This window comes from Marmota marmota, unplaced genomic scaffold (assembly GCF_001458135.2).
Source record: "Marmota marmota marmota unplaced genomic scaffold, marMar, whole genome shotgun sequence".
Taxonomy (NCBI): domain Eukaryota; kingdom Metazoa; phylum Chordata; class Mammalia; order Rodentia; family Sciuridae; genus Marmota; species Marmota marmota.
The window spans coordinates 9,767,627-9,795,314 of record NW_025999913.1 but is presented as its reverse complement, the minus strand read 5'-3'; the positions used below and the strand labels follow the sequence as shown (position 1 = coordinate 9,795,314).

Here is a 27,688-nt window from a genome sequence, read left to right as displayed (position 1 = left end):
TTTTTTTTTTTTTTTTTTTTTTTTTTTTTTTTTTTTTTTGTTACAAGAATTGAACTCGGGGCACTCCAACACTGAACCGCATCCCCAGCCCTGTTTTGTATTATATTTGGAGAAAGAGTCTCACTGAGTTGCTTAGCGCCTCGCTTTTGCTGAGCCTGGCTTTGAACTCATAATCTTCCTGTCTCAGCCTCTGGAGTCTATGGGATTACAAGTGTGCACCACCATGCCCCGAATGCCTGTGATTTTGATGAGGAAGTATATAGAGTGAGGTCTTCAAAAAGAGTAGGGAACAGGAAGATAGAGGCATTTCTACTTTAATGCCATAAATGCATTGCTGGGCAAAGCACATTTTTCCACACAACTGTGTGCTAAAAATAACAGGACTTATGGGAAAATTGGGGTTGGGCAGCCACTTAAAGCCTATGGAACTTTGTGACCGTTAACCAGAGCACTACAAAAATTACAGTCCTAATAAACTACAAGCCCAGTTAAAATTTCCACTGGCATTTATGCCCAGTATCACAGGTGATTTTTTTTCAGCCTTAGACTCTGGATCTTGGGCTTCCTTCTTCAAGATGTGTGTGGTGGTAGTTTAATTGAAATAAAAATATGACTCGGGTAGCTTTTTATTTCCTCCATTTCCTTTTTTGCTAAATAGAACATCCATGCGTATTAGAATGGCTAAAACTGGAAAAGCAACCTGATAGTGCCAATTGCTGGTGAGGATGCAGAGCAACAGGAATTCCCATTCCTTGCTTGTGGAAATGCATAGCATAACAGCAGTTACATTGGAAGGGTTTGGCAGTTCCTAACAAAACTAAACATACTTTTTTCCCTATTTTTTTTTTATTGGTGCATCAGACTTGTACATGATAATGTATTTGTTGTTAAATTATTTGTGCATGCACACAATATAACCATATAACTTGGCCAATAATAGCTAAACATACTGGTAACCATATGATCCAACATTTGCACTCCTAGGTATTTACCCAAGCCATCTGAGAATTTATGCCCACATAGAAACTTGCATGTGAATGTTTTTGGGGATGTTGTTTTGTGGTGCTGGGGATTGAACTCAGGGCTTTGAATATGCTGGGCAAGCACTTTAGCACTGGGCTACATTCCCAGCTCTGTATGCGAATGTTTATAGCAACATTTTATAATCACTAAAAACTGTAAACAACCAAGTATCTTTCAGTTATTGATGAATGGGCACACAAATTGGAATACATTCATACAATGGAATATTACCAGTGATTAAAAAAAAAAGAGCTATCAAATCATGCAAAGATGTGTCTGATCTAAAATGCATATTGTCAAATGAAAGAAGCCAATCTAAAAAGGCTAGGTACTGGGCTGGGGTTGTGGCTTAGTGGTAGAGCGCTGGCCTAGCATGTGCAGGGCCCTGGGTTCGATCCTTGGCACCACATAAAAATAAATAAATAAAGGTACTGTGTCCAATGCCAACTTTAAAAAAAAAAAACGCTAGGTACTCTAATTTGAATTATCCTGGAAAAGGCAAAACTGTAGAGAATAAAAAGATGAATGGTTGTTGGGGGAGGGGTTGGTGGAATAGACAAAACAGAGGATATTCTTAGAGCAGTGAAAGTATTCTGTATGATCCTGTAATCATGGATCCCTGACAGTATTTCAATGTCGAGCCCATAGAACTTAGGACAAAGGGTGAACCATAATATGTGCAAGTAAAATCATTTAGGACCGGGGTGTGGTGACTCACGCCTGCAGTCCCAGTGACTTGTGAGGCTGAGGCAGGAGGATTGCAATTTGAGGTCAGCCTAGGCAATTTAGCGAGACCTTGTCTCAATATAAAAATGGTAAAGCGATTGAATCCTAAATTCAATCCCAGTTTAAAAAAAAAAAGTCTTTTAAGAGGGGAAAATCTCAGGATAGAAATACAAAATGTAACAAAATAATTTATTACAAATATATGAAGGAAAGGGAAGGGGGGAGGTATTGACTTTAAGTAATTTGGAAATAAATGGAGTCTAAAAGTAAAGGGAGAATGGATTACCTAATCATTGAACTTTAGTTGATAAAGTTGTATGCTATGGCAGTATGGGCTGACAGTTCTGATATTGCTTGCAATATATGTATACTGGAATGATTTAATTGAACAAATGGATGTGCAAATTATGGGAGCCAGTTTTCTCACCATTGGGGTGGGATTTACAGATAAGCAAGAGGAGGAAGTTGGAATTAACCATGAGGTAATAATGAATTAGAATTGGAAACATTAGTATGAACTCATACTTGGCTTAAGGATGTTTACATGTAGAAACATAGATTATATGTATGTGCACTGGTTCACATGTTTCCTTGGCTTTTGTCAAGAAGAGGGCCTAGAATCACTGACACTCCAGGAAAGGTGAGTTCAACTAGTAACTATATCTTAGGTTCTAATACTGTTTTTCAGTAGAAGAAGGCAGAACTTCTTGGAGAAATGGCCTATTCTAGGATAGGCATCACTTAGTGCCAGAAAGTCATAAAAACAAAAAACATAATGGGGGTAATGTTCTAAACGATGTCGGAGCTGAACGAAAAGCTCCAGATAGTCAAAGCTGGAAATGTTTGAGCAACAAAATAAAGTAATATTGATTTATAACCTAAAGTGTAAAAATAATATACATGAAATACATGAATCCCTACTGATTAATAAAATTTCTTAGCACCTTTTATAGGTACTGCTTGAATTTTGTCCAGATGGCTTAACATTGTGGTTAAATTTAGCATTTCCTGAAGCACTATAGACATATACTTCAATAGGAATCCCAGCTCTTTTTGTTTAGGGCCTTTATATATATATATATATATATATATATAGAGCTAAGTTTTTGTTTTTAATTCATTAATATATTAGGAAAAGCTGTTATGAAGCAGATGACTATTATACTAGCACTATTCCCATATTTATCAAGTGCAGGTGAGCTAATTTGTATTCAAGAAATGTCTTGTAGCAGAATAAATCATATTAGAATTTAATATTTCTGCAGTGGAATAGTTTCAGGTGATGTCAGAATCCAGAGTGTGGCTGCAGGAAGGAATAAATGAAGTTAGAGTAGAAATCAGTGGTAATAAAGAGGCCCAGTAATTAAAAAGCAGAAACAATAGTCACAAAAATAAGTATCAGTGTGTCACAGTTGTATAGGAGAGATGTATGTTGCCGTGAGGGCATGTAGGAAGTAGTTTAGACCAAGTTAGTGAGGTTAGAGAAAGACTATTTGAGGAAGGAAAGCTTAAGCTGAGATGTAAAGATGAGGAGGATCCTACCAGGCTCAGAAGGAAGGGTGGAGCTTTCCAGGCACTCTCTGCTCATGGCTAGAACTGAAAATAGGGCAGATGAGGAGGTGGTGGAAAGTGTAGAGAGAGGGTGAGCTCAGAAACGATTTTAGGAAGTAAGTCTTTTACCTAGGCCAAAGAGGAGGCTTCGGAGGAAATTTTAGTTGTTGTAAGGATTGGGGATTCGTGGAAAACTGGTTGGTTTCCAGAAAGCCACTGTATGGCTGCATGTTGGAGAGTGGAGAAATAGACTGAATAAAAATTACTAACCTTGCTAGCCTCAGGGTTTTGTTTGAAGCAGTACATTAATTTTCTTCTAGAGCCATATAGAAAACACTTATTGAAGAAGTTGTGGTTTAAAAGTTTAAACTTTGGTAGTGTGAAGTTGTTTTTTAACCACAGAATTTAAACTAATATACTTCCAGCTGATGAACATTATTAAAATAAGTCATACACTTCTGATATTACTAGTCTCATCTAAGAAATAGCATGAATCCTAATTTTAATTTTACATCTAAACTTACTTTTTCCTCTCTGTTTTTTGTTTTGTTTTGTTTTTGGTACTGAGCATTGAGCCCAGGGGTGCTTTACCAACTGAGCTACATCCCCAGCCCATTTTTTTTTATTTTGAGTCAAGGCCTTGCTAAATTGCTGAGGCCTACCTTGAATTTGTAATCCTCCTGCCTCAGCCTCCTGAGTCACTGGGATTAGAGGCATGTGTCATCACTCTCAGCTTCCCTCTGTCTTTTTACATTTAAATTTTACTTTACAAATGAAGCATTCTTTTTTTATATATTTATTTTTTACTTGGGCACAACATTTTATTTATTTATTTTTTATGAGGCTAGGCGAGCACTATACTGCTGGACCACAACTCCAGCCCCAAGCATTCTTTTCAATTTTTACATTTATAGAACTTTTCTATAATGTCTTAGTAAACCATGATAATAATAAAAAAAGGATCCTTGAAGATTTAAGGTTATGTGGTACTTCATCATTTTTGCATAATGGAAAAATATATGGGATTTTAATCCATGCATGCATTTTTAATGTGTGATTTATCAATTGACCATGTTGTATAATCTCTATAACGTTCCTCATGTAAAAAAATGTAGGCTAAATAATACTATTTCACAAATATTGAAGGAGAAAAATTCATACAAAATCACCTATCACTGAGAGATTGTTTGCCCTGAAATATTAATTTTCTTAGTATCAAGAATAGGAGATGGTGATGAATATGAAGTGATCCCAGAATGCTCAGTGACAGTAAATCCTTCCTGTGGGCTCAGAGCTCACGTTAGCTCAGGCTTCTTGAATTAAAATCCCTGGACAAACCTTGGTTTGGAATTCTCACTCAGCAGTCTGACCGTGGCAGTTTTCCTCATCTTCCCTTGGTTTCCTCAGTTTGGAATGGTACTTATGTGGTACTTTTCCCTATGGGGTTGTTTTAATATTAAATGAGTTAGTAAATATAAGGTTCTTAGAACGGTGCCTTTCACACAGTATTAACTATGTTAACTATTTTTTTTTTCACTAAGTATATCTTGACATTATTGTACCTTGGAAGTTTTGGTTGCTGCCTTCAAAGTGGAAATAACAAAAATCAGCCAAAACAAATAGTAAAATCTAGTTGATTTAGGACTTTGGCTAGGTTCTGTTTATTCAGCATGAGAGCTTATTTCTGCCCATAACAAATTTTTCATGATAATTAAAGGAGTGGCTGAGTTCATTCAGTTTCCTCTGGGCTCACATGTACTAATTTGCATTGCAAGCATAAACTTAACTGTTTAATGATAGGGTATCATTAGTAATTTGGCAAAGTGTGTGGTAAGGGAAGATATGATCTCATTTGTGTGTGATGGTTATTGTGTATCTTAGTATATGCGTTTTGACCTAAATAAGGAATTAAGTTTTAAAACAATCATGGTGAAATTGAGAAAAATTCTCCTGTCCTCGAAAGTCATTTTATAGTATGAGTGAAATATTATAATAGCAAGTTCGTATTTAGGGAGGCATAATCTAACCAGAATAGTTGAATAATAAGAATAGTGTTTCTTATAGAGTCCCTTTGAGGATGTGGAGACTTGTGTCACACTCTTTCAATGCTTTGTGGCATGCTACTTCAACTTCTCTCTTTATTCTTATGCTGTTTGATCCACATATTTTCTCTTGCTAACTTGATTTTGTTCACATGCTACCTTCCAAGATAATTTGTATCTTGAGTATGAGGTAGGGGATGTGGTTGTGAAAAGGGAAACCTTCTGGGATTAGAATTAAACTACTTTAAAAGCTTAAAAGCCATTATCTAAAATGTCAACAATGACAGCCTCATTTCCTTTCTTAAAGAAAAAAGTTAACAAGATGTAACAATAGGGCTGGGGTTGCAGCTCAGTGGTAGAGCACTTGCCTTGCATGCCTAAGGCACCGGGTTCAATCCTCAGCACCACATAAAAATAAATAAATAAAATAAAAATATTGTGTCCATCTATAACCATATATATATATATATATATATATATATATGCATATTATATATATATACACACATACATATACACACACATATAAAGATGTAACAATACATTTTTCAATAGGTTTTTCCTGATCAATTTTTATGACTCAGCTTTTGGACAGAATTAATAATAAGAATATATAAAAAAACAAAATCATAAATTCTTAGCAGTAAGAATTCTGTTTTCATTACTCTAATTGTATAAAATTTCACTTGAAACTGTATTGTGATATAGATGCTTCTGGTTTAAAAAGGTAGGTCATTTTGTCAAAGAGTGTAGAAGAATTTCATTTTTTTTTTTTTTTTTAATGTAGTCTATCCTTTGGGAAGTTGGGGTGGGAAGATTGATAGTTCCAGGCCAACCTTAACAATTTAGTAAGACCCTGTCTCAGAATAAAAATTAAAAAGGGCAGAGGATGTAGCTCAGTGGTAAGGCACCCTTGGATTCAGTCTTCCGTACTGGCGGAAAGAAGTACATATGTAGTCTATGCTAAAATACTTAATTTAATTTTCATGAAATACTGTTAGGTCCAATGTGTTCAGAGTCTGAAATCTCAAAAAACTTGTAATAGCATGAAGAGTTCTTCGGCAAACTTGGGCTGTTTTGCATATTGGATTAATTGTGCTGGTAAATATTAAGTCTTTGATTATTTGAACTGATGGGAGCAGAAATTAAATATCATTTCAGAAACCTTATTTGTTCCTGAATTGTTAAGATTATCATTTGAATATCTTTTTTGATTTTTTTTTTTTTTTTCTTTCTGTTTCACATGCAGGTCATGGTAAAACCCCAAAAGATGCAGCATCAGTTAGAGCCACGCATCCAATACCAGCAGCCTGTGGAATTTATTATTTTGAAGTAAAAATTGTCAGTAAGGGAAGAGATGGGTAAGTAAATTTTAGTGGGAAAAATAATTTGCTATTCTTTCTTTCTTTTAAATAAATAATCCAAATCAGATAAGGGTGAAGTGGTATCTCTTTTTTGACAGACTTTTATTTTATTTATCTATATATGGTGCTGAGAGTCGAACCCAGTGCCTCACACATGCCGGGCAAGTGCACTTCCCCTGAGCCCCAGCCCCTAATTTGCTATTCTTGGGTAATTATTTTTGTTTTGATCTATAGTGTTTATGATGTAATTGGAAGGAAAGTTGTAATCTTGGGAAATTTCGGTACTTAGACAAGTGGAATCTGAATATTTCAGTGTAGCAGATTTGATCTATTTCTGCTTAAATACTAGTTGAAACCAAAGCTTGAGTTTGTGGTTTTAAACGAGTTTTTCTGGTAGGTTTGTTATTAAAATGGAGAAGATGGGTTTAAACAATAGAGGGACAATAACTCTATTCTTTTTTTAATATTCTTTTAGTTGTAGATGTACTCGATACCTTTATTTTATTTATTTATTTTTATGCGGTGCTGAGGATCGAACCTCACACATGCTAGGCAGGCGCTCTACCACTGAGCCATGATTCATCTTTATCACTTTTCTTACACTGCCTGTTTTCTGAATTCTGCTGAGAAGTTACGTCTTCTAAAAGTGAGTTATAAAAGCCAGTAGGTGATTTGTAGGTATTTTACAGGGCAGGGGGCTTAGAATTTTATGTTTTGCTTGGGAAATGTGTTTTGCATACTCTCGATTGAAAGATTATCCCCAGGGTTAGTATGTGGTTTAGAAGCTTATAAAGTAAGGACTGGGAGTGGGAGCTCACTGGTAGAGCACAGGCAAGAGGCTCTGGGTTTGATCCCTAGCACTGAAAAGGAAAGCTTCCCAATGAGAACTTCTTGGTAGATCCTTGAATCAACTTTTATCATTCATTGCTTTTTGACTTGAAATAGGTGTTTGATGTGTGTGTGCCAATGAGAAATTTACTTAGGGGGACTATTAAAAATATTTTGGGCCTTACTTTAAAAATTCCTAAGTTGGATTTTTTGGAAGTAGAGTTTTAGGCAAGATGAGCATTTTGAGAACACTCCATGAGGAATTTTAGTGCATATCCTTGACTAAGAACTAATTATCTACATTGGGCATGGTGGTGCATGCCTATTATCCTGGAGGTGCATTCCTGTTTTTCTGGAGGCCAAGGCAGGAGGGCCCCAAGTTCAAGGCCTCAGCAACTTAAGCAAGACCATCTCAAAATAAAACACACACACACACACACACACAAAACTGGGGTATGTAGCTCAGTGGGTTCAATCTGTAGTACCACCAAAAAAAAAAAGTCATCTGATCATTTGGAGCTATTGGACCCATCCTCCATCCTGTACTAACTTCGTTGTGGTATAGAGTCATTTTTCAGCAACCAAGATAAAGCTTTTGGGTTTTGTGGGTAAGTTGACGTGTATTTGAAGCCAGTCATTAACTAATCTCTCTTAGTAATACTGCTGTGTCTGACAAATTAGGGTGTATCCAATATATGGTTCTTACTTTATTTGCTCAATATTCTCAGTGTCAACAGTATGAAAGGTAAAAGTGAAACCTTGGAATACAATGCTAGCTTTTTATTTATCTGCCTAAATTTTTCCAGAATGTTCAAATCAAAGCTAAAATCGGAGATGCTAAGGAAAATGGTTGAGAGAGGTCCCAGATTAAAATAGGTCCATGTTTGTAACCATTTCTAGCTTTACAGCTGTATCCTGAGTAAGCCAGTTCTTTCTGTACTTCAAATTGTATCAGCTCTGTAATGCTGGAGTTGCTCAGGATGATTCCTAGGTTTCTCTTTACTTTCACTGTACTTAACACTGTCTTTGCATGATCTCGACCTTGTATTGTCGGCTGCAAATACCCTCATGAGTCTCAAATCTAATGCTACATCTCAGATTATTTTCTTGAGCTCCAGACAAGTACATCTACCCAGATGTTTCCATTTGAATGTCCCATAGGTACTTAAATTTAGCTTGTTAAAATCTTTTTCTTAAATCAAGTTAGTGGTTTCACTGTTGCTAAAAACTTGAGAATTTCTACCTTTACTATTTCTGATCATTTTTCACTGCCTGTCCTGTAGTCAGGTCTTGGTAATTTATCTTCTGAATAACTGAGGTGATTGGTTATTGGCTGTCCCAGTTGCTTCCTGTTTATAACTGTTGTCAGTGTTCTAATACAGAAATAAGCAAGGCATGGTGTTGCATACCTGTAATCCCAGAGGCTCAGGAGGCAGGAGGATCACAAGTTCAAGGCCGTCTTCATCAATTTAGCAAGGTCCTATCCAACTGAGATCCTGTCTCAAAAACAAAAATGGCTGGGGATGTTAATGAGTTATAAAGCACTCTTGGGTTCAATCCCCACTACCAAAAAAAAACAGAAAAACAAATTGACTGGGGATTGAACCCAGGGCTTTTTGAATTTGAGGCAAGTACTTTGATGCTGAGCTACATCTCAGCCCTCTCTGTCTCTTTTTTGAGATTATTTGTAATATCTGTGATTTTAATGCTAAAATCTGAAATTTCTTAGTGTTTTTTTTTTAAAGATGTGAATAGCTACCGCATAATTTTTCAGTCTTATCTTTTTTGTAACTAACCAGCATCCCGCAACCTCCCTTTTTCTTTATTTTAAAAATTAGATGTATTTTAGTTTTGGTGTGCATTTTTTTTCAAACAAATATGTACTGTCCTGTAACCACCACCACAGTTAATATGTAGAGCAGTTCCATCACCCTTTGTACAGAGTGATTGGTGTTCTGTTTCTATACTTTAGCCATTTCTAGAATGGCATATAAATGGTGTCATACAGTATTTAGCCTTTTAATTCAGGCAGTTGTCCCTTAGAACAGTCTTTATTACTGATTGTGTGGATGAGTGAGTCAGTTTGCTTATATAATCCCTAATTGAAGAACAGTTTTTGGCAATTATAAATATAGCCACTGTCAATGTGTATGTAGGGGTTTTTGTAGAAACATACATTTTCACTTCACTTGGGTGAAATGAAGCTAGGAATGAGATTGCTACATCATAGTTAATTGTATTTTTAACTTTATGAGAAACTGAAATAGTTTTGTAATGGGGCTTTACTAGATTGCATTTCCATGAGAAATGTTTGACAGTTCCTGTTGCTTTGCCTTCTTAACAGCACTTAGTATTGTCAGGTTTTTTTTGTTGTTGTTGTTCTGTTTTTATTTTTAAGCTGTCATATAAATACCTAGTGATTTCTTTTTGTGGTTACTATGGTTTTAATTTAGTTCCCTAATGATTAATAAGGTTGAAGAATCCCTAATTCTCACTTGCCCTTCACCTATAAGGTACTGCTTACATTCTTTGATTGCATACGGTGGCTCATATTTCTAGTTCTGTGTGAGTGCGCTTTCTTTCCTCCTTGTGTTCACCTTGTCTTGCCCTTGTTCCGTTGGCCAGGTTAGTCACAAAGTTTTTCACTAGTTTTCAAGCTCTAGTGTAGCAGTACCTTTTTGTGGCACTTTGCCTTTCCCAAAATAATAGTTTCTTTTCTATGCCTCCTGTACAGTTTGGGCAGACTGATCATAATATTTATACTGTTTTAATTGTCTGATGATACATCAAGGGTAGGGACTATTTTACATGTCTGTAACTTCACTTATTATAGCTAGCATTCAGTTGAATTAAAAAATTTATAAGGAGGATTACCTATTGTATTCCTCAGAAAACTTATTTCTTTGGTCAGATTCCACTTATCTGTCTTGTTAATTTGTTGACTGTAGTTCTAGGCCAGACCAATTGGGTTTGAAAGGGAAGAACAATTATTATTATTATTATTTTTTTAAAGCAACTCTCATTACTAATTTTGGCCAATTAGTGTCTTTCTGTCAAAGTACTTACCCTGCCCCTTTGGTATTGGGGATTGAATCCAGAGGCATTTTACCACTGAACTTCATCCCTAGCTCCAAGAAGAGTCTTTCTGGAGACATATTGAACTATATCAAACGATTTAAATATTGCTTCCTAAAATCCCAATATCTTTATAAAGAATGTACCAGAAAGAACAGCCATTAATCACTTTTTGTTTACAATGATGTATGTTCATCTGAAAGTTTTTTTTTTTTTACTTAATTTAAAATTGAATTTTTTTTTTTTTTAAAGATAGAGAGACAGAGAGAGAGAATTTTTTTAATATTCATTTTAGCTTTCAGCGGACACATCTTTGTTGGTATGTGGTGCTGAGGATCGAACCCGGGCCGCACGCATGCCAGGCGAGCGCGCTACCGCTTGAGCCACATCCCCAGCCCCTAAAATTGAATTTTTAAAAAAACATTGTATTTATCCAAGATTAGCACAGGTATATAAATATTTGAATCCAATATCTCAGTTTTTTAGAAAATTGTTATTGACAACAGGTTTCCCATGAAATAGCAGGCGTTGAGTATGAACTGCCTCTTTCAGCACAGTGAAAGAAAACAGAAGGGGCTGATATTACTGTATTATGTGCTTGAAAAGACTTGATTTATTCTGCCATATGCATTATTTCTAGTTCTGCTGTGGAAAATTAGGAACATGACTGTGATGACTGTTACTTGTATTTATTTGTTTCCTAGAAAATAAAGCTTACAGGAAGTTTGTTTTATTGGGTGAAAGAATACACTGAATATAATTTGTGTTTATTCAACAAAATAAGCTTAATTTAATAGGGTAGAATAGCCTGTCAAAATTTTGTAACTAATTTAAAAGTAAGTTTCTAATGCATTTCACAACAAAAAATTAAATTGACTTCATGACTTTTTTTAGGAGATATGCTTAAAGGGTATACATCTACTTTGTGTTCTTACTGGTGATCAGTGTTCTTACTAGTGATTGCTGGTAAAATGAATTTCCAAAAAAGTTTGTGTCAACTTTCATTAAACTTTTAAAATTATACACACTAATAGAGGCAGTGGAGATGCTTTCAATTCTACATGTAATTTATTAAAAATTTTTATTTGAAAATTTTTACAACTATTCTGAGTGATATTTTTAGTTCTTTAAACAATACTGATGTCATTCTTTGACAGTGATTCAGGAAGAGCTGGTGTGTAATTCTCTGTGTTCTGTTCTTAAATTCTTCTGCTGATAATGATATGCTCCTTTTCATAATGTTCCTTCTATGTTTGCTGACTTTCTAGATTATTTTTTGGGAGGAGTAGAAAAGAAGTAAAGACATTCTTCCTAGCTAGCTTTAAAAAGCTCTAAAAAACTTTTATTGTTAGCAGTAAGCAGCAAATGGAAGCTCACAGATGATCTTTATTCTAAGTAAGCAGTATATTTGTTAATTTAACAAATATTTGTTAAACATATTGCATTGTCAGCAGCTAAGTAAGTATAAGAAAGATTTCATTCATGTCTGTTTTAGGACAGTAAAATGTCAGAGGATCTGACATTTAGTAGAAACTCAGCAAATGCGTTGACTAATATCAAACACAGCACTTACTTGTAAGGTACCGTGGTGCTGGGCAGGGAGCAGACAGCCTCATAACTTTAGATTAAGACATCACATGCTGAATGCTATAAGATTGAGCTCATGAACGAGAGAACCGAGAAGAGTTCTGGCTCAAGGTAGCAGATTTGTGAAGGAAGTAGTATTGGATAGACCTTATAGAATAAGAATTTAAGAGACTCCATTGTGGAAAAATAGTGATGAAATAGTGGCTGGAATAGTCTCAGGTGAAGAGTGGGTGGCACTGTATGGCCTTGGGAGAGGTATGTAGTTCAGTGTTACTGAGGGGGATTATAATGGGTTACAGAAGTAAAAATTGAATTGCAATTAGATATTAGAGAGCATTGATTGTAGTTCTAGGGGGGAACACTCAGAGTAGGAGGGAGGCTTCCATTTTGAGGGAAGAAGTGAGGATGTGTGAGTTAGATAGTACTGAGTGGGAATTAGGGAAAGGATATGGAATGCCCTGGCAGCCTGTAGGGTGGCTAAAGGTTGGAGTTAGGTAGGAAACTGTTGTTTAGGGATGGATTATGATAGAGATTTAAAACAAAATAGGGCTGGGGACCTAACTCAGTGGTCGAACACTTGGCCTACCAGCATTCCTGAAGCCCTGGGTTTGATCCCCAGTACAATGTACAAAGAGAGAGAGAGAGGAGGGGAAAAAAGGGGAAGTTTCATTTGTTGATGTGCCAGATACTGTGGTAAGAATTTAGGATGATAGAAACATAAAGTCCCTATCTTCAGAAGTTTGCAGATAAGAAGGGAAGTGAAAATGTAAGTAAATAATGAAATCCAGTTTCAGATATGTAGTAATAGACATATGAACAAACTAGGGAAGAATTAAGGGCGAAGCACCAAGTAACTCTCAGAAGATGGAATGGTGTTGAGGGAAGGCTTTCACTGAGAGCTATGTGAAGTGACACCAGAGGACTAGTTAAACCCAGGCCTCTGGTTTCCCTGTTCTTTGTCACCGTTTTTTCCTCCTTAGGCTTATTTGTTTCTTGGGTATCCTGCCTGAGATAGTATGTGCTTTTAACATAAATACCTGTTTTGGAACCTACATAGCTACTATTGTTGAAATATAATGCAGATTTCAGACTTGGCACTACCACTCATTAGTTGCGCGATTTTGTGCTTTTCAGCAAACTTTCAGTTTCATATGTTAAAAAAAAAGGAAATACTAGTACCAACCTCGTGGAACTAAATTAAATAAATCATTAATAATTAAATATTTTATTAGAGTCCCTGGTGCAGATCAGACTCAGGCTATCATTGCTGCCGTTGCTGCAAGCACAGCACAGAGCCTGTGGAGAGCCAGACAATAGTCTAGAGAGGTCCATGAGGGATATTTCATGCTAATGAGCATTACTTTTTATCCTTCAGCTGCTGGTTCTAAGCCAGGGAATAATATAGTTGGATTTGCATTTTCTGAGGATAATATGGAAATAAATGGAGAATTAGGCCAAGAAGACCAGATAGTTTAGTGTAATCATAAATTGATGGTTTAATCTGTGTAGTGGGTTAGTGAGGCTGTTAACTGCAGTCACACACATCATTTAATGACCGGAATATGTTCTTAGAAGTGTGTTGTTAGGTAACTTGGTCATTGTATGAACATCACAGAGTACTTGGACAAACCAAGTTGGCTGTGGCCTCATTCAGTGACATGTATTTGTGGTGTTTGTTGTTGATCAACACATTGTTATAAGGTGCTTTACTGTATTTAGGATTTTAAACCCTGCAAAGCTTGATTAGGAAGTGGGAGTGGCAGAAGTGGCTGATAATAGAGGATGACATCCAGGTTTCTGGCTTAGATGATTTATGGTGATGTGATATGAATAAACAAAATAGAAAATGCTGGAGGGAAGTGGATCTTTTAAAGTTGATGATGAGAACAATGTCTGAAGTGCTGTGGAATATCCAGATGGTTGATAACGAGGCTATGACTTAGAGAGAGAGAGAGAGAGAGAGAGAAAGCTCCAGGAGTGGGATTAGGAGAGACCAGAGCTGAAGGTAGATTGGAGCGATGAGAATTTACATTGATAGGAACACCTGAGAATGTACCATTAAAAAAAGAATAGGCCTAGATGGACATCTGAAGCACCACCTTTAAAGGTTATCCAGGAGGGAATCTAGCTAAGGATCTGAAGAGGAGTGGGTGGAGAGTTAGAAGGCAGGTCCTAGTGAGTACAGTGTACCCAAAGCTAAAGAGGTCAGTTTAGAATGACTGCCAGGTGTCTGCTTGTTTGTAGTTTAGGAAGTTGTTAGTTCTTGTGAGGGCAGTTTCCTTAAACCTAGGACGCAAGCAGGTACAAGTTAGGTTCAAGTTAGAGGTAAGGGATGGAGATAATCTGCCAGTGGACTGAGTAGCTGTGTTGCTATTGAGGGAAATAATTACAATTCATTTGCCAATTTGAAGATTTGAAAATTACAGGAAAAAATGTGAAGAAGAAAACTGTCTATAATTTGGTATAATTAATCACTAACATATCTACTTGTTTTCTTCCAGTTTTTATATATGCACTTATATTTTAAGTGGTTATATTCTTATAGGTTTTTGCACCTTGTGTTTAGTATTGTTTTATTTATATGTACTTATTACTGTATATTTCTTGCATAGTTAAAGCGTTTTCCTATGAGATTAAAAGCTCTGAGTACCTCTTGTGTTTTGGCTATGGCACATCCATTGCTATTGTTCTATTGTTGATTATTTAGGTTGTTTCTAACTCTTTCACTATTCTCAATAATTCTTATTCAGGGGCTAGGGTTATGGCTCAGTGCCAGAACATATCCATAGCATATGTGAGGAACTGGGTTCAATCCTTAGCACCATAGTAAAAACAAACCAACAAATAAATAAGTAAATAAAATAAAGGCATGCTGTCCATCTACAACTACAAAAATTTTAAAAAAATAATTCTTATTCATGAAATCAGTTTCTTTTTTCATAATAAAGAATCCTCAAAGTTGAATTTTTTGGTTCAAGAGAAAGAGTATGCATGTTTTTAAGGTTCATGATAAACGTGGCCAAATTACTCTTGAGGAAAATTATTTCAATTTACATTTAGGAGGGATAGGCCTTGTCATATTTACAAGCTGAGGAGATGAAATCAGTAGTGAGTTCAAGGGAAGACAGGAACCAAGTGAGCCTAGTTCCTTTGCTGAGGGGGTGGGGCATGAGGATTAAAGGGTAAATTGGGAATTTGGAATTCATTATGAAGTTGTTTGGAGCCTAAGTATCATCACTTTTGGAAGCTTGTCTTTGACACCTTTTACCTTCAAACCTAGGTAGGTTCTTAAGTTATTGCTACTTTCATAAATGCGTTGTGTTTCTCTTTGTACCGTTTAATCATATTCATAATTATTTGTTTTAAGATCTGTTTTCCCTGTCAGCTCTAGGAGAGCACAGACTTGTCTTTTTTACATTTTTATTTATGTTGTCCCACACATAGTTACTTAGTAAATGTTCATGGACCAAAGAAGTAAAAATATTGAGGAATCAGGAGACTTAAGGCCAAGAATTTGTTGTGGCAGTAGTTTTAAATACGTAATGTTGTTTTTGTCCAGCCTCCTCAGCTGGTTAGAGAGAAAAGTTGAATGGAATGATTGATGCCGAATGGGAAATTATGGATTAGGTAAATGGAGAAGCAGTAAGAGTAGTTGAGGTTACTGTAAAGAGTATCTAAATGGACTGTCCCAGTGCAGGCTGGGTAAGGAGGGAAACTGGCCCAGCCGAGAGCTGATAGATAAAATGGAGAGACTCACATGTCGCTGTGTTCAGTAAGGCTCATTGAGACGCAGAGGGATTCGTCAGGGGGAGTTGCTGAAAATGCCAGGCGTAGGACATAGCAGTTAGAAATGATTTAAGAGAAGCAGAGCTTTAATGAGGGAGCATCTTTTATCCATTTCGCTCACTAGCGTGTGTAGAAATGCTGGACACAAAATAGGTGCTGGATGATAAATAAGTTAACTGAGTAGAGGTGGGGAGGAATAAGGCCTGGATTATTTTAAGGTTTTTTTTTGGGGGGGGGGGGCGTTAAAAGGTAATGCATTCTTAATGGAAAGGGGGAAATCAAATTCTTTGAGAGAAAACCATAAAATGTTTTTTTTTTAAATATTTATTTTTTGGTTGGACACAATATCTTTATTTATTTATGTGGTGCTGAGGATCGAACCCAGGGCCTCGCATGTGCTAGGCGAGCGCTGAGCCACAACCCCAGCCCCATAAAATGTTTCTTAAAGCATCTACAATCCTACCCATCAGACTAACTGTAGTTTACATTTTTGGGGTTGTTCTTTCAGCTTGTTTTTCTCTGTTCAGACTAATTTTAACATTAGTCCATTGAATCATGTAAGAGAGATTTTAAGACTGTTACTTCATGTTACCATCTCTTATACCTTCATGTTAGTATGATTTTAATTACATGCTCAGAGATAATCCACTTTCAATAATGTCTTGAAGACATCCATAATCTTTCAGTGTAACTTTAAGGTTGTGTAACTTTGTCATAATGAATATGTTACTTGAGTGTTGTCATATGAACATGTTATTAAATTGCATTTAGTTTTAAGAAGTACAAAAACAGTTTGTAACTAGTCTGTTTATATTGATCTCAGATACACTATTTGCTTGTTGTTGAACTCACTTAGGTGAAAGTAAATGTTCCATAATAAGGGGGAATGGTCTATTGGTACTAGATGTTTTGACTTTTCATGGATGATTTGGAAGTCTGGGTAGGTTTTTCTAGAGGGGTGGTTGAAATGTTTTAAGTGATTGCAAAATAGTAATTGTGGCTGGTGGAAGAACTGACTGTTACCAGTTGAGCTTCATCCCAGTGGTTGGTTGGTCCCTCCCTTCCTTCCCTCCCTCCCTCCCTTCCCTCCCTCTGGAATTTGGGTAGTACAGAATCTAAGCAATTTTTCTCCTGGACATTTTCAGACACTCAAAGAGTTAATACAGTGAGTACCTATGCTACCTGCCTCCTGGATTTTAGATTTTTGCCTTTTTTTTTTTTTTTTTTTTTAATGGGTACTGGGTGCTTTGCCACCTCCCTGGCCCTTTTTAATATTTTGAGAACAGGGTCTCACTGTGTTGCTGAGGGCCTTGCTAATAAGTTGCTGAGGCTGGCCTTGAACTTGGAATCCTCCTGCTTTTGGCTCCCAGATTGCTGGGATTACCAATGTAGGCCACCATGCCTGGCAGGATTTTGCTTTGTCTTATCATAAATCTATCTATTTATCAACTCCTTGTTTTTTAAATGAATTTCGAAGTAAAGTGCAGTTTTCCAAGTCAGTTACTTAAGTTCTCTGATATTTACATTTATATCTTCTTTTTATTATTCTGAAAACTTCATTTATAATGATATTAACAAATACTATTTTATCCTACAATATATCTGCACATTTCTAAAAGCATTAGTATTAATATTGATTGGCTTTGTTTTTGTCTTCTTTTGATTCTTAGACTATATCTTATTAGGGATAAATAGTGAAAATACTGGGTTTTTTTGTACTAAGGATTGAATCCAGGCCGCTTAATCACTGATCCACATCCTCAGCCCCCCCCCCCCTTTAAACAATTTTTTGTAGTTGTAGATGGACAGAATACCTTTATTTTAATTTGTGTATGGTGCTAAGGATTGAACCCACAATAGGCAAGTGCTCTGCCACTGTGCTACAGCTCCAGCCCCTCAGCCTTTTTTATTTTTATTTTTTATTTTATTTAGAGACAGGGGCTCACTAAGTTGCTTAGGGCCTTGCTAAGTTGGTGAGGCTGGCCATTCTCCTGCCTCAGCCTTTCCAGCTGCTGGGATAACAGGCGTATGCCACTGTGCCTGGTGAAAATAGTATGTTTTTAAAGCCCTTTGATAAATGCTATTTTTTTTCCCTCTGTTTCTGCCACTAACTTTAAAAAAATTTTTTTCATAACCTTTATTTTATTTTTTATTTTTATTCTTTTTTAGAGAGAATTTTTTTAATATTTATTTTTTTAGTTTTTGGTGGACACAACATCTTTATTTTATTTTTATGTGGTGCTAAGGGTCAAACCCAGTGCTCACGTGCTAGGCAAGTGCTTTGCCACTGAACTACAGCCCCAGCCATCTACCACTAACCTTTTATGTATTTGTTAGTTACATATGTTCAAATTTATCTTTCATTTTTAGGGATTGCTCTTCTTTGGGGTTTTATTTAATTACATAAAGAATTTAGATTGTTTCAAAATTCAAACTGTGTAAGAAGGCACTTCACAGAACATTCAGTTTTCTTTTTGTCTTCTTCAGGTACCCTTGTTTTGGGTGGTGGCGGGGTACCAGTGATTGAACTCAGGGACTCTTGACCACTGACACATCCCCTATTTATTTAGAGACAGGGTCTCACTGAGTTGCTTAGCATCTCGCTTTTGCTGAGGCTGGCTTTGAACTGCCTCAGCCTCCCAAGCCACTGGGATTTGTATGCGCACCACTGTGCCTGACTCAGGTATCCGTTTTTATTCTTGGTTTGGTCTTCCATTATGTTTTGAAAATGTAAGCAATTGTACCTTAGAAACCCCTGAACAGATTGCAAGTAACTGTTGACAATAGTTGCTTCTAGGTAGGGGGACATAGATAGGGGTATGAGTAAAAGGAAACTTTAAAACATTTTGTGAGCTAGGCATGTTGGTTTATGCCTGTAATCCTAGTAGTTTGGGAGACTGAGGCAGGAGGATCAAAAGTTCAAGGACAGCCTTAGCAATTTAGGAAGGCCCTAAGCAACTGAGTGAGATCATGTCTTAAAATAAAAAATGAAAAGTGCTGGGGATGTGGTTCAGTGGTTGAATTCAATCTTTGATTCAATCCTGGGTATGTATGCATGCACGTATGAATAAATAAATAAACAAATTTTGTTGCTTTTTTCTTTTATGATGAAATGGATTTTTTTTGAGGGTTAGCATATTTTTAGAGAGTTGCCTTTTTAGTAATACCTATTGTCCCCTTTTTAAGATACTCTTTTTGTGAACAGTAATAAAATTAATTAGTAACCTCTTTTGTATTCTCTTCCCCTCGTTGCTATTTTTTTTATATTTAGAAATATTGATTTACATGCTGTAAGACTGACTTTCTTATATAGTTCTGTGAGTTTTTCCAAATATATAAGGTAACATAACCACCAGCAGAATCAAGATAGAGAAGAGTGTCCTCAGCTCTTCCTGTTCCAGTTTGACATGCCTTTAATCAAGCTCTCCTTCCTCCCCAGCTCTGGCAATCACTGATCCCTTTTCTCTCCCTATTGTTTGGTTGTTTGAAACCAGAATGTTGTGAAGCTGTAGCCTTCTGAATTCCAGCTTTTGCTCCCCCCGCTCTTGGCATGATGCATTCTACATTCACCCGGTAGTGGAGGTATTGGTAGGTTATTTCTCTCTTTTGCACCATTTTGTTGTTTTTTATTTCTTTAATAAGAGCCCATAATATTTGTATATACTATTCTTTATCTTTTTTTAATATTTATTTTTTAAAAGTAGTTGGTCACAATACTTTTGTTTGTTTATTTTTATGTGGTGCTGAGGATCGAACCCAGGGCCTCACACATGCTAGATGAGCGTTCTACCCCTGAGCCACAACCCCAGCCCTTCTTTATCTTTTAATCCTCATCATTTCATGTTTGTTCTAAGTTAAATATGTTCGTTAGTCATCATCAGACCTCTTTTGGGGTCTTTTTGTCTGAAGTTCATACTTTACTAGAGAGCTCAGGAGGAACTCATAGGAACAACTTTCCTTTAAGTTTTTTCTGGTTCAAACTATTTGTCTGTGACTCAGTATATTTGAAGATTTGATTGGATGCAAATTCCTTGACCCGACATTTTCTTATGTGATCCACAGATTTGGCTAAACTATTACTGCCAAAGTCTTATGCTGCTTTCCCACCTTACATGAAAGTTGTATTGTTCCGGTCAGTGCCACAGTGATTTTTATCTTTCTTTAAAGAAGCAGTATTCGAATACACCTTGGCATTGACTTTCAGGTAGGGCCTTAAATACCCACAATATGTGATAGTTTTTGACATTTGCACTGTTTGATTGCATTGATTTGTTTTGGGGGGACTTCAGTTATGAACGTGTGTTGGGTCTTCATTAACTACTATGTCATTTATTCAGAAAAGCCTTTTCTTCCTTTAGTATTTGCTTATTTAAAAAAAAATTTCTCCGTTCTTTCCCCACTTTTCCTGTGGGATCTGTTCACCTTTTTATTCCCTTTGACCTGTTTCATTTCAGAAATTTTTCCCCTAATTCCTGTAAGATAACAAATAAAAATACTATTTTTTCACTAATTTACATTAAAAAAATTAGAGACTTTCTATGAAAAAGTCCATTGAAAAATTAAACAATAAAAACAAAAAACATTCAATCTATCCTTCTTCCCTTGGTCTGATAAGTAGTACCTATAACATTTGTAAAATTGAAATGTGAAGCTCTCTTCATGAACTTATTTACATGATTTGGAATTTCTACATTCATTTAATTATGAATTTTGTAGGGAAATAATGAAAGATTTTAAGTATGGAATATGTCAGTAATTTTTATTATCCAAAATGTCATTTTATTAGAATTAAAAGTTTCTAATAATCATAGATATTATTACTTAAATTATTACGTAATTAAGTAATTTAGTATCTATAGGGTTAAAAAGTAAAATGTGTTGTTCTATACATGTAAGTTATTTTCCTTACCTTAGAATTAAACATTATTACAGACTATTTTAATAAGGCAGAAAATCAAGTTTTTTTTTTTTTTTTTTTTAAGAAAGAGTGAGAGAGAGAGAGAGAGAGAGAGAGAATTTTTTTTGATATTTATTTTTTAGTTTTCGGCGGACACAACATCTTTGTTTGTATGTGGTGCTGAGGATTGAACCCGGGCCACACGCATGCCAGGCGAGCGTGCTACAGCTTGAGCCACATCCCCAGCCCCAGAAAATCAAGTTTTGTTTGTTTTTTGTAATCAACTACAAATGAGATTTATTTTTTTCTATACTGGGAATTGAACCAGGGGTGCTTTACCACTGAACTACATCTCCAGCCCTTTTTAAAATCTTGTTTATTTGCTGAGGCTGGCTTCAAACTTGTGATCCTCCTCAGCCTTCTGAGTCACTGGGAACACACGTGTTTGCCACCATGTCTGGCCAAATAAGATTTTTTTTTTCAATTTTTAAAAATTTGTTCTTTTTAGTTACATGTGACAGTAGAATGTTTTTTGACCTATACCCAGAGTATAACTTATTCTAATTAAGATCCCATTCTTGTGATTGTACATGATGTAGAGTTACACTGGTCATGTATTCACATGTGCACGTAGGAAAGTTCCGTCAGATTCATTCTACTATTTTTCCTACTCCCATCTCCCCTCCCTTCCTTTCATTACCCTTCATCTAATTCACTGAGCTTCTTCTACCAAATGAAAAATTTTTTTTGGCAAAGAATTGTTAGAAGTATTCTCAAACTAATATTCTGCCTTTTTCCTTAGAATTTTATTGTCTTACTGATAATTAAAAGGGAGGATAAATTTATAGATACTTAACACAGACTCATACAGCCCTTATTTTTTTGCTATAAGAGAAAGTCTGGGTGATTTATAAAGAACAGAGGTTCATTTGGCTCTCAGAATTGGGGCCCTATCAACTGGGCCTCTGATGAGGGTTCTCCAGGCTGCATCACATGGCCTATGACATTGTGCTGGGAGGGGGGCTGGAGGGAGAGAGGGCAGATAAACCAGGAGCCAGAGAAACTAGGGTGGGGCTCGGCTTCATGATTTATGACAAGCAACTGGTGAGAACTAACTCACGGCCTCACAAGAAATATTTTAATATCTTCCAAGAGTTACATCCTTAGTGACCTAACCGACTCACTAGGCCCCATCTCTTAGAGCTTGTGTCACCTGTCATCATCACACTGGGGAGCAACTTCTAACCTATGAACGCTTGGGGGACAGACCACTTCCATAGCAGAGCAAAGGCCATCTCAGTAAATGCAGCCAGCACTTGATTTAAGTGTTGTGTACGTGTGAGAGGTGAGGGCCGAATGGTACCATGGCAAGGCTAGTGTCCAGTAGGTGATGATGGCTTCAGGGACAAGGAGAAGGAATGGGTAGGAAAGAAGCCGTGTGTAAGTAGCTGCTTTATTGTCAACGTAGAATTGGAGCAAAGTTTTTCTTTTTATCACAGATGAGAAAGGAAAATGTTCAAGGTTTAGGATATATTAAGTGAAAATTGATCTGCCGTTTTCTTTTTTTTTTAGAGAGAGAGAGAGAATTTTTTTAATATTTATTTTTAAGTTTTCGGTGGACACAACATAAAGATGTTTATTGTTATGTGGTGCTGAGGAATGAACCTAGCACCCCGTGCATGCCAGGAGAGCGCGCTACCGCTTGAGCCACATCCCCAGCCCTTGATCTGCCCGTTTTAAGGAGAATTTTTCTTTCTTTCCCTTTTTGGCGGGGTTAGGGTCTACTAGGGATTGAACCCAGGGATACTCTACCACAGAGCTATATCCCCAGACTTTCATGGTTTTGTTTTGGATAGATCTTAGTTGCTGAGGCTAGCCTCAAACTTGGGGTCCTCTTGCCTCAGCCTCCTGAGTGGCTGTAATTACTGAGTATGCACCACCTCATCTGGCAGGATTGATTACAAGTGAGGTCTTATATTTTTCATATTTCTTATTGTGTGTGTGCGTTTTTTCGTTTGTTTTTTGAGTACCAGAGATTGAATCCAGTGGCCCTTAACCATGAGACACATACTTTTTTTAAAAGTATATTTTATTTAGAGACAGGGCCTCACTGAATTGCTTATGGCATTTCTAAGAAGTGCCTATTCCAACATTACTCATTTTTTTAATATTTATTTTTTAGTTGTAGTTGGACACAATACCTTTGTTTTTATTTAATTATTTTTATATGGTGCTGAGGATTGAACCCAGGGCCTCACATAGCTAGGCGAGCGCTCTACCGCTGGGCTACAACCCCAGGCCCAACATGACTCATTTTTAAATTGGGGTATTTGGATATTTACTTTTTTTTTGGTACCAGGGATTGAACTCAGGGGCACTCAACCACTGAGCCACTTCCCCAGCTCTATTTTGTGTTTTATTTAGAGACAGAGTCTCGCTGAGTTGCTCAGTGCCTTGCTGTTGCTGAGGTTGGCTTTGAACCCGCGATTCCTGTCTCAGCCTCCTCTGTTTTTGATAACACATAGTAGAATTCACCTTATTTTCTTTACGTGGTTCTGAGTTTTGACAGATGCAGAGTTCTGTAACCACCACCATCAAGATTCAGAACATTCCAGCCCTTCCCAGACTTTGTTTTGTGGCCCTTCATTAATCTTCCTTCCACTTCTTACTCCTGGCAGCCACTGAATCATTCTCCTTCTTTAAGAGATCTGCTTTTTCCATAAGGACATAAATAAAATCCTACTTTATGTAATGTGTATTTTTTTGAAATTAGCTTCTTTCACTTAGTATATTGAGGTTAATTTGTGTTGATGCTTATACCAGTAGTTGACTACTTTTTATTACTGAGGACCCTTCCACTCTAAGGATGTGCCACAGTGTATTCATGTCTTCATGGTGGGAAGATTGTGGGTTGTTTCAGTTTATGTCCATCGTGAGCACAGTTGCTGTAAGCATTTGCAAGCTGGTTCCTCTGTGAAACTTTTTTTCTTAATGTTTTTAAGTATATTATATTTTAAGGATACAATTCCTTATTATGTATGCTAAATAGTTCTCTTTTAATTTGTTCTATGTGTTTTTTTCTGGTGTTTTTACTTCTCTAATTAATACGCTTGTTTTTTAGAACAGTTTTAGGTTTACAGAAAAATTAAGCAGATAGTACAGGGTTCCCATGTATCTCCCTTGACCACACAGTTTCCCCTCTTGACTTCTTGCATTTCGGTGGTATGATTCTTATAATTGGTGAACCAGGATGGCTATATTATGAACTAAAGTCCATAGGTATTTTAGGGCTGACTCTTTGTATTATACTATTCTCTGGGTTTTAGCAAATATATAATGTCAGCCACTTTACATGATCAGTAGAATAGTTTCACCATCTTAAGAACCCCGTGTGCTTTTCCTGTTCGTCCTTTTTCCCTCCACCTGCAAACTCGGGTTTTCACCGACTTGTTTTACTGCCCCCATCCTTTTGCCTTTTCTAGAGTGTCATATAATTGGAACCATGGTATGTCATCTTTTCAGGCAGACTTTTTTTTTCACATAGCAATATTCATCTAAGACCCAAGCATATCTTTTTATGGCTTGATATCTCATTTCTTTTTATCATTAATATTCCATTTTATGAGCATACCCCACTTTATTTATCTACTCACCTTTTTGGGGGGGCAGGATACCGGCATTGAACTCAGGAGCATTTGACCGCTGAGCCACATCCCCAGCCCTATTTTATGTTTTTTTAATTTAGAGATCTCACTGAGTGTCTTAGCACCTCACCGTTTTGAGATGGCTTAGCTGCTGGGATTACAGGTGTTTGCCCAGGCACCTAGCATCATTTATCTACTCAAAATTTGAGGGACAGCTTAGTTTCAGTTTTTGTCTGTGAATAAAGCTGCCATAAATATTTGTGTGCAGGTTTTGTGAGGTTTTCAATTCATTTAAGTAAATACTGAGGAGCATGATTGCTGCATCGTATGTTAAGACTATGGTTAATTTTGTTAAGAATCAGTTTTATTCCAAAATGGCTGTACCATTTTTGCATTCCCATCAGCAGTGAATGAGAATCCCTGTTCTTTCACATCTTCACCAGTAATTGGTATGAAAGGTTTTTGCATTTTAGCCATTATAATAGGCTTATAGTTGGTATCTTACGATTTTCATTTGCACTTCTCCTATAATGTATTGTTAAAACATTTTTTCATAGCTTAATTGCTGCTTGTTGATGTATCTGTTTGGCCCACTTTTTAGTTGACTTATCTGGTTTTTTTCTTTCTTTTTAAATATTATTTAGTTGTCAATGGACCTTTATTTTATTTATTTATATGCGGTGTTGAGAATTGAACCCAGTGCCTCACACGTGCTAGGCAAGTGCTCTACCACTGAGCTATAACCCCAGCCCCTGTTTTCTGTTTCTTTCTTTCTTAATTTTTTTTTTTTTTTAGTTGTAGATGGTCTTCTATTTGTATGCAGCGCTGAGAATTGAACCCAGTGCCTCACACATACTAGGCAAGTGCTCTACCACTGAGCTATAACCTCAGTCCTTATCTGTTTTCTTATTGTTGAATTTTTAAGAACTCTGTGTATTTTGGATATAGGTCCTTTATCAGATTGTTGTTTTGCCCATATTTTACTCCCCACTGTGTGGTTTGTCTTTTTGTTCTCTTAACAGTGTCTTTCAAAGATCAGAAGTTTTTAATTTTGATGAGGCCTACTTATCCATTTTTTTTTTGTTCACAGTTTTTGTTTTTGCTTTTGTGTCTAAAATCTCATTACTAAATCCAGGGTCATCTATATTCTCTTCTGTGTTTTTGGATATTTTATAATTTGCATTTTACATTTAGGTCTTTGACCCATTTTGAGTTAATTTTTTTTTTGAAGTCTGTATCTGGATATGCGTTTTGCAATAGAGTTCCAGCACCAATATCGAAAAGACTTTCTCTGCTGAATTGCTTTTGCTTATTTGTCCTAGGTTAGGTGACTATTTCTGTGATCAGATTGTTGATATCCATAAAATAATTTGCTAAACTTGAATGGAATTATGTTGAATCTGTGGGTCAGTTTGGGAACAACTAATATATTGAATGTTTTCATAATCCATGAGTGTGAGTTATTTCCCCCATCTTCTCTTTTTTCATCGAAGTTTTATAGTTATTGTATGAATTTTGTATATATTATGTTGGATTTATGCCTGACTACTTCCTCCTCCTTGATACTAACGTAATTGGTATTGTGTTTTTAATTTCAAATTTCAGTTACTCATTGCTGGTATATAGGAAAGCATTTGACTTTTGTATATTAATTTGTATCCTGTGACCTTGTTATAATTGCTCATTAATTCCAAAAGGTTTTGTCCATTTTTTTAAATTTTTAATATTTATTTTTTCGTTTTCGGCAGACACAACATCTTTGTTTGTATGTGGTGTTGAGGATCGAACCCGGGCCGCACGCATGCCAGGCGAGCGCGCTACCACTTGAGCCACATCCCCAGCCCAGTTTTGTCCATTTTTTGACAAAAGTTTTTGTCAATTTTTTTTTTTTTTGGGAATGTCTACATAGACAGATCTTTTCAGCTATAAGCAAAGACAGGTTTATTCTTAGTTTGTATATATATATATGAGAGAGCCATGCACTGTGGCCCGTGCCTGTAATTTCAGCGGCTCTGGAGGCTGAGACAGGAGGTTCCCAATTTTAAAGCCAGCCTCAGCAATGGTGAAGCATTAAGCAATTCAGTGAGACCCTGTCTCTAAATAAAATATAAAATAGGGCCAGGGATGTGACTCAGTGGTCAAGTGCTCAATTACTGGTTCAATTACTGGTTACCCCTCCCCCCAAAAATAAAAGTAATGAGAGGATGGGCATGGGGCACACTCATATAATCCCAGTAACTCTGAAGGCTGAGGCAGGAGGATTGCAAGTTTGAACCCAACCCCAGCAATTTAGCAAGATCACATAGCTCAGTGGTAGAATGTCCCCTGGGTTCACTCCTTTGTACAACTGGGTTGGATTGGCAGAAAGTAGTGAGAGGAGACATCTTTATGCTGTTCCTGATCTTATTGGAAAAGCATCTATTTCTCTTCATTAATATATGATTCTAGGGCTGGGGTTGTACTTCAGTGGTAAAGTGCTTGCCTAGTACTTGTGATGTACTTGGTTTGATCCTCAGCACCACACAAAAAAATAAAAGTTATTGTGTCCATCTATAACTAAAAAAAAATTTTTTTTTAAAAATGATTCTAGCTGTAATTTTTTGGTAGATGTTCTTTATCAGGTTGATAAGTTCCCCTTCCTAGTTAACTGAGAATTTTGTTTTATCACGAGTGGATGTTGGCCCAGATACTTTTTCTGCAGCTAATGATATGGGCATGTGATTTTTCTTTAGTCTGATGATGTAATGGATTATAGTAATTGTTGTATATAGAGTTATTTGTGATATTCCTTCAATATTCTGATATCTGTGGGATTAATATTATAATGGTATATAATATAATAATATATAATCACACAATGATATATAATAAAATTATTAATAACATTACTAATATTATTGATAGTAATATCTGATTTCTTTCTTCCTAGGCTTAATAATTTGTGTTTTTCTCTTTTATTTAACTTGCTTGGAGGTTCATCAGTTACATTGATCTTTTCAAAGTGCCAATTTTTAATTTGTTGAGTTTTTTTTCTATTTTCCTCTTTAGTTTCATTAATTTCTGCTCTAATATTTGAGAGCATGCTTTATATGTGTTCTGTTTCTTTTATATTTATTAAGATGTGTTTTAATGCTCAGGATGTAGTCTCTTTTGGTGAATATTTTT

The 27,688-nt window shown here is 36.2% G+C and overlaps 1 protein-coding gene and 1 long non-coding RNA gene across 6 annotated transcripts in view; both read left to right on the top strand.

The window, feature by feature from the left end:
* The window catches only part of Ranbp9 (RAN binding protein 9), a 107,349-nt gene that overhangs the window by 24,211 nt on the left and 55,450 nt on the right, over positions 1-27,688 (top strand). For 4 of the 5 annotated variants that reach the window (XM_048799817.1, XM_048799818.1, XM_015494027.2 and 1 more), the window contains exon 2: positions 6,592-6,703. In XM_048799817.1, the coding sequence (XP_048655774.1) occupies positions 6,592-6,703 (112 nt within the window). Of the gene's footprint in view, positions 1-6,373; positions 6,444-6,591; positions 6,704-27,688 lie in introns of those variants that run through there. The other variant, XM_048799816.1, reaches the window with a different exon arrangement.
* On the top strand, positions 6,710-17,782 carry LOC125615586. Its single transcript, XR_007346224.1, has 3 exons — positions 6,710-9,894; positions 11,893-11,894; positions 14,330-17,782. It is a non-coding gene; the product is annotated as an uncharacterized LOC125615586 (long non-coding RNA).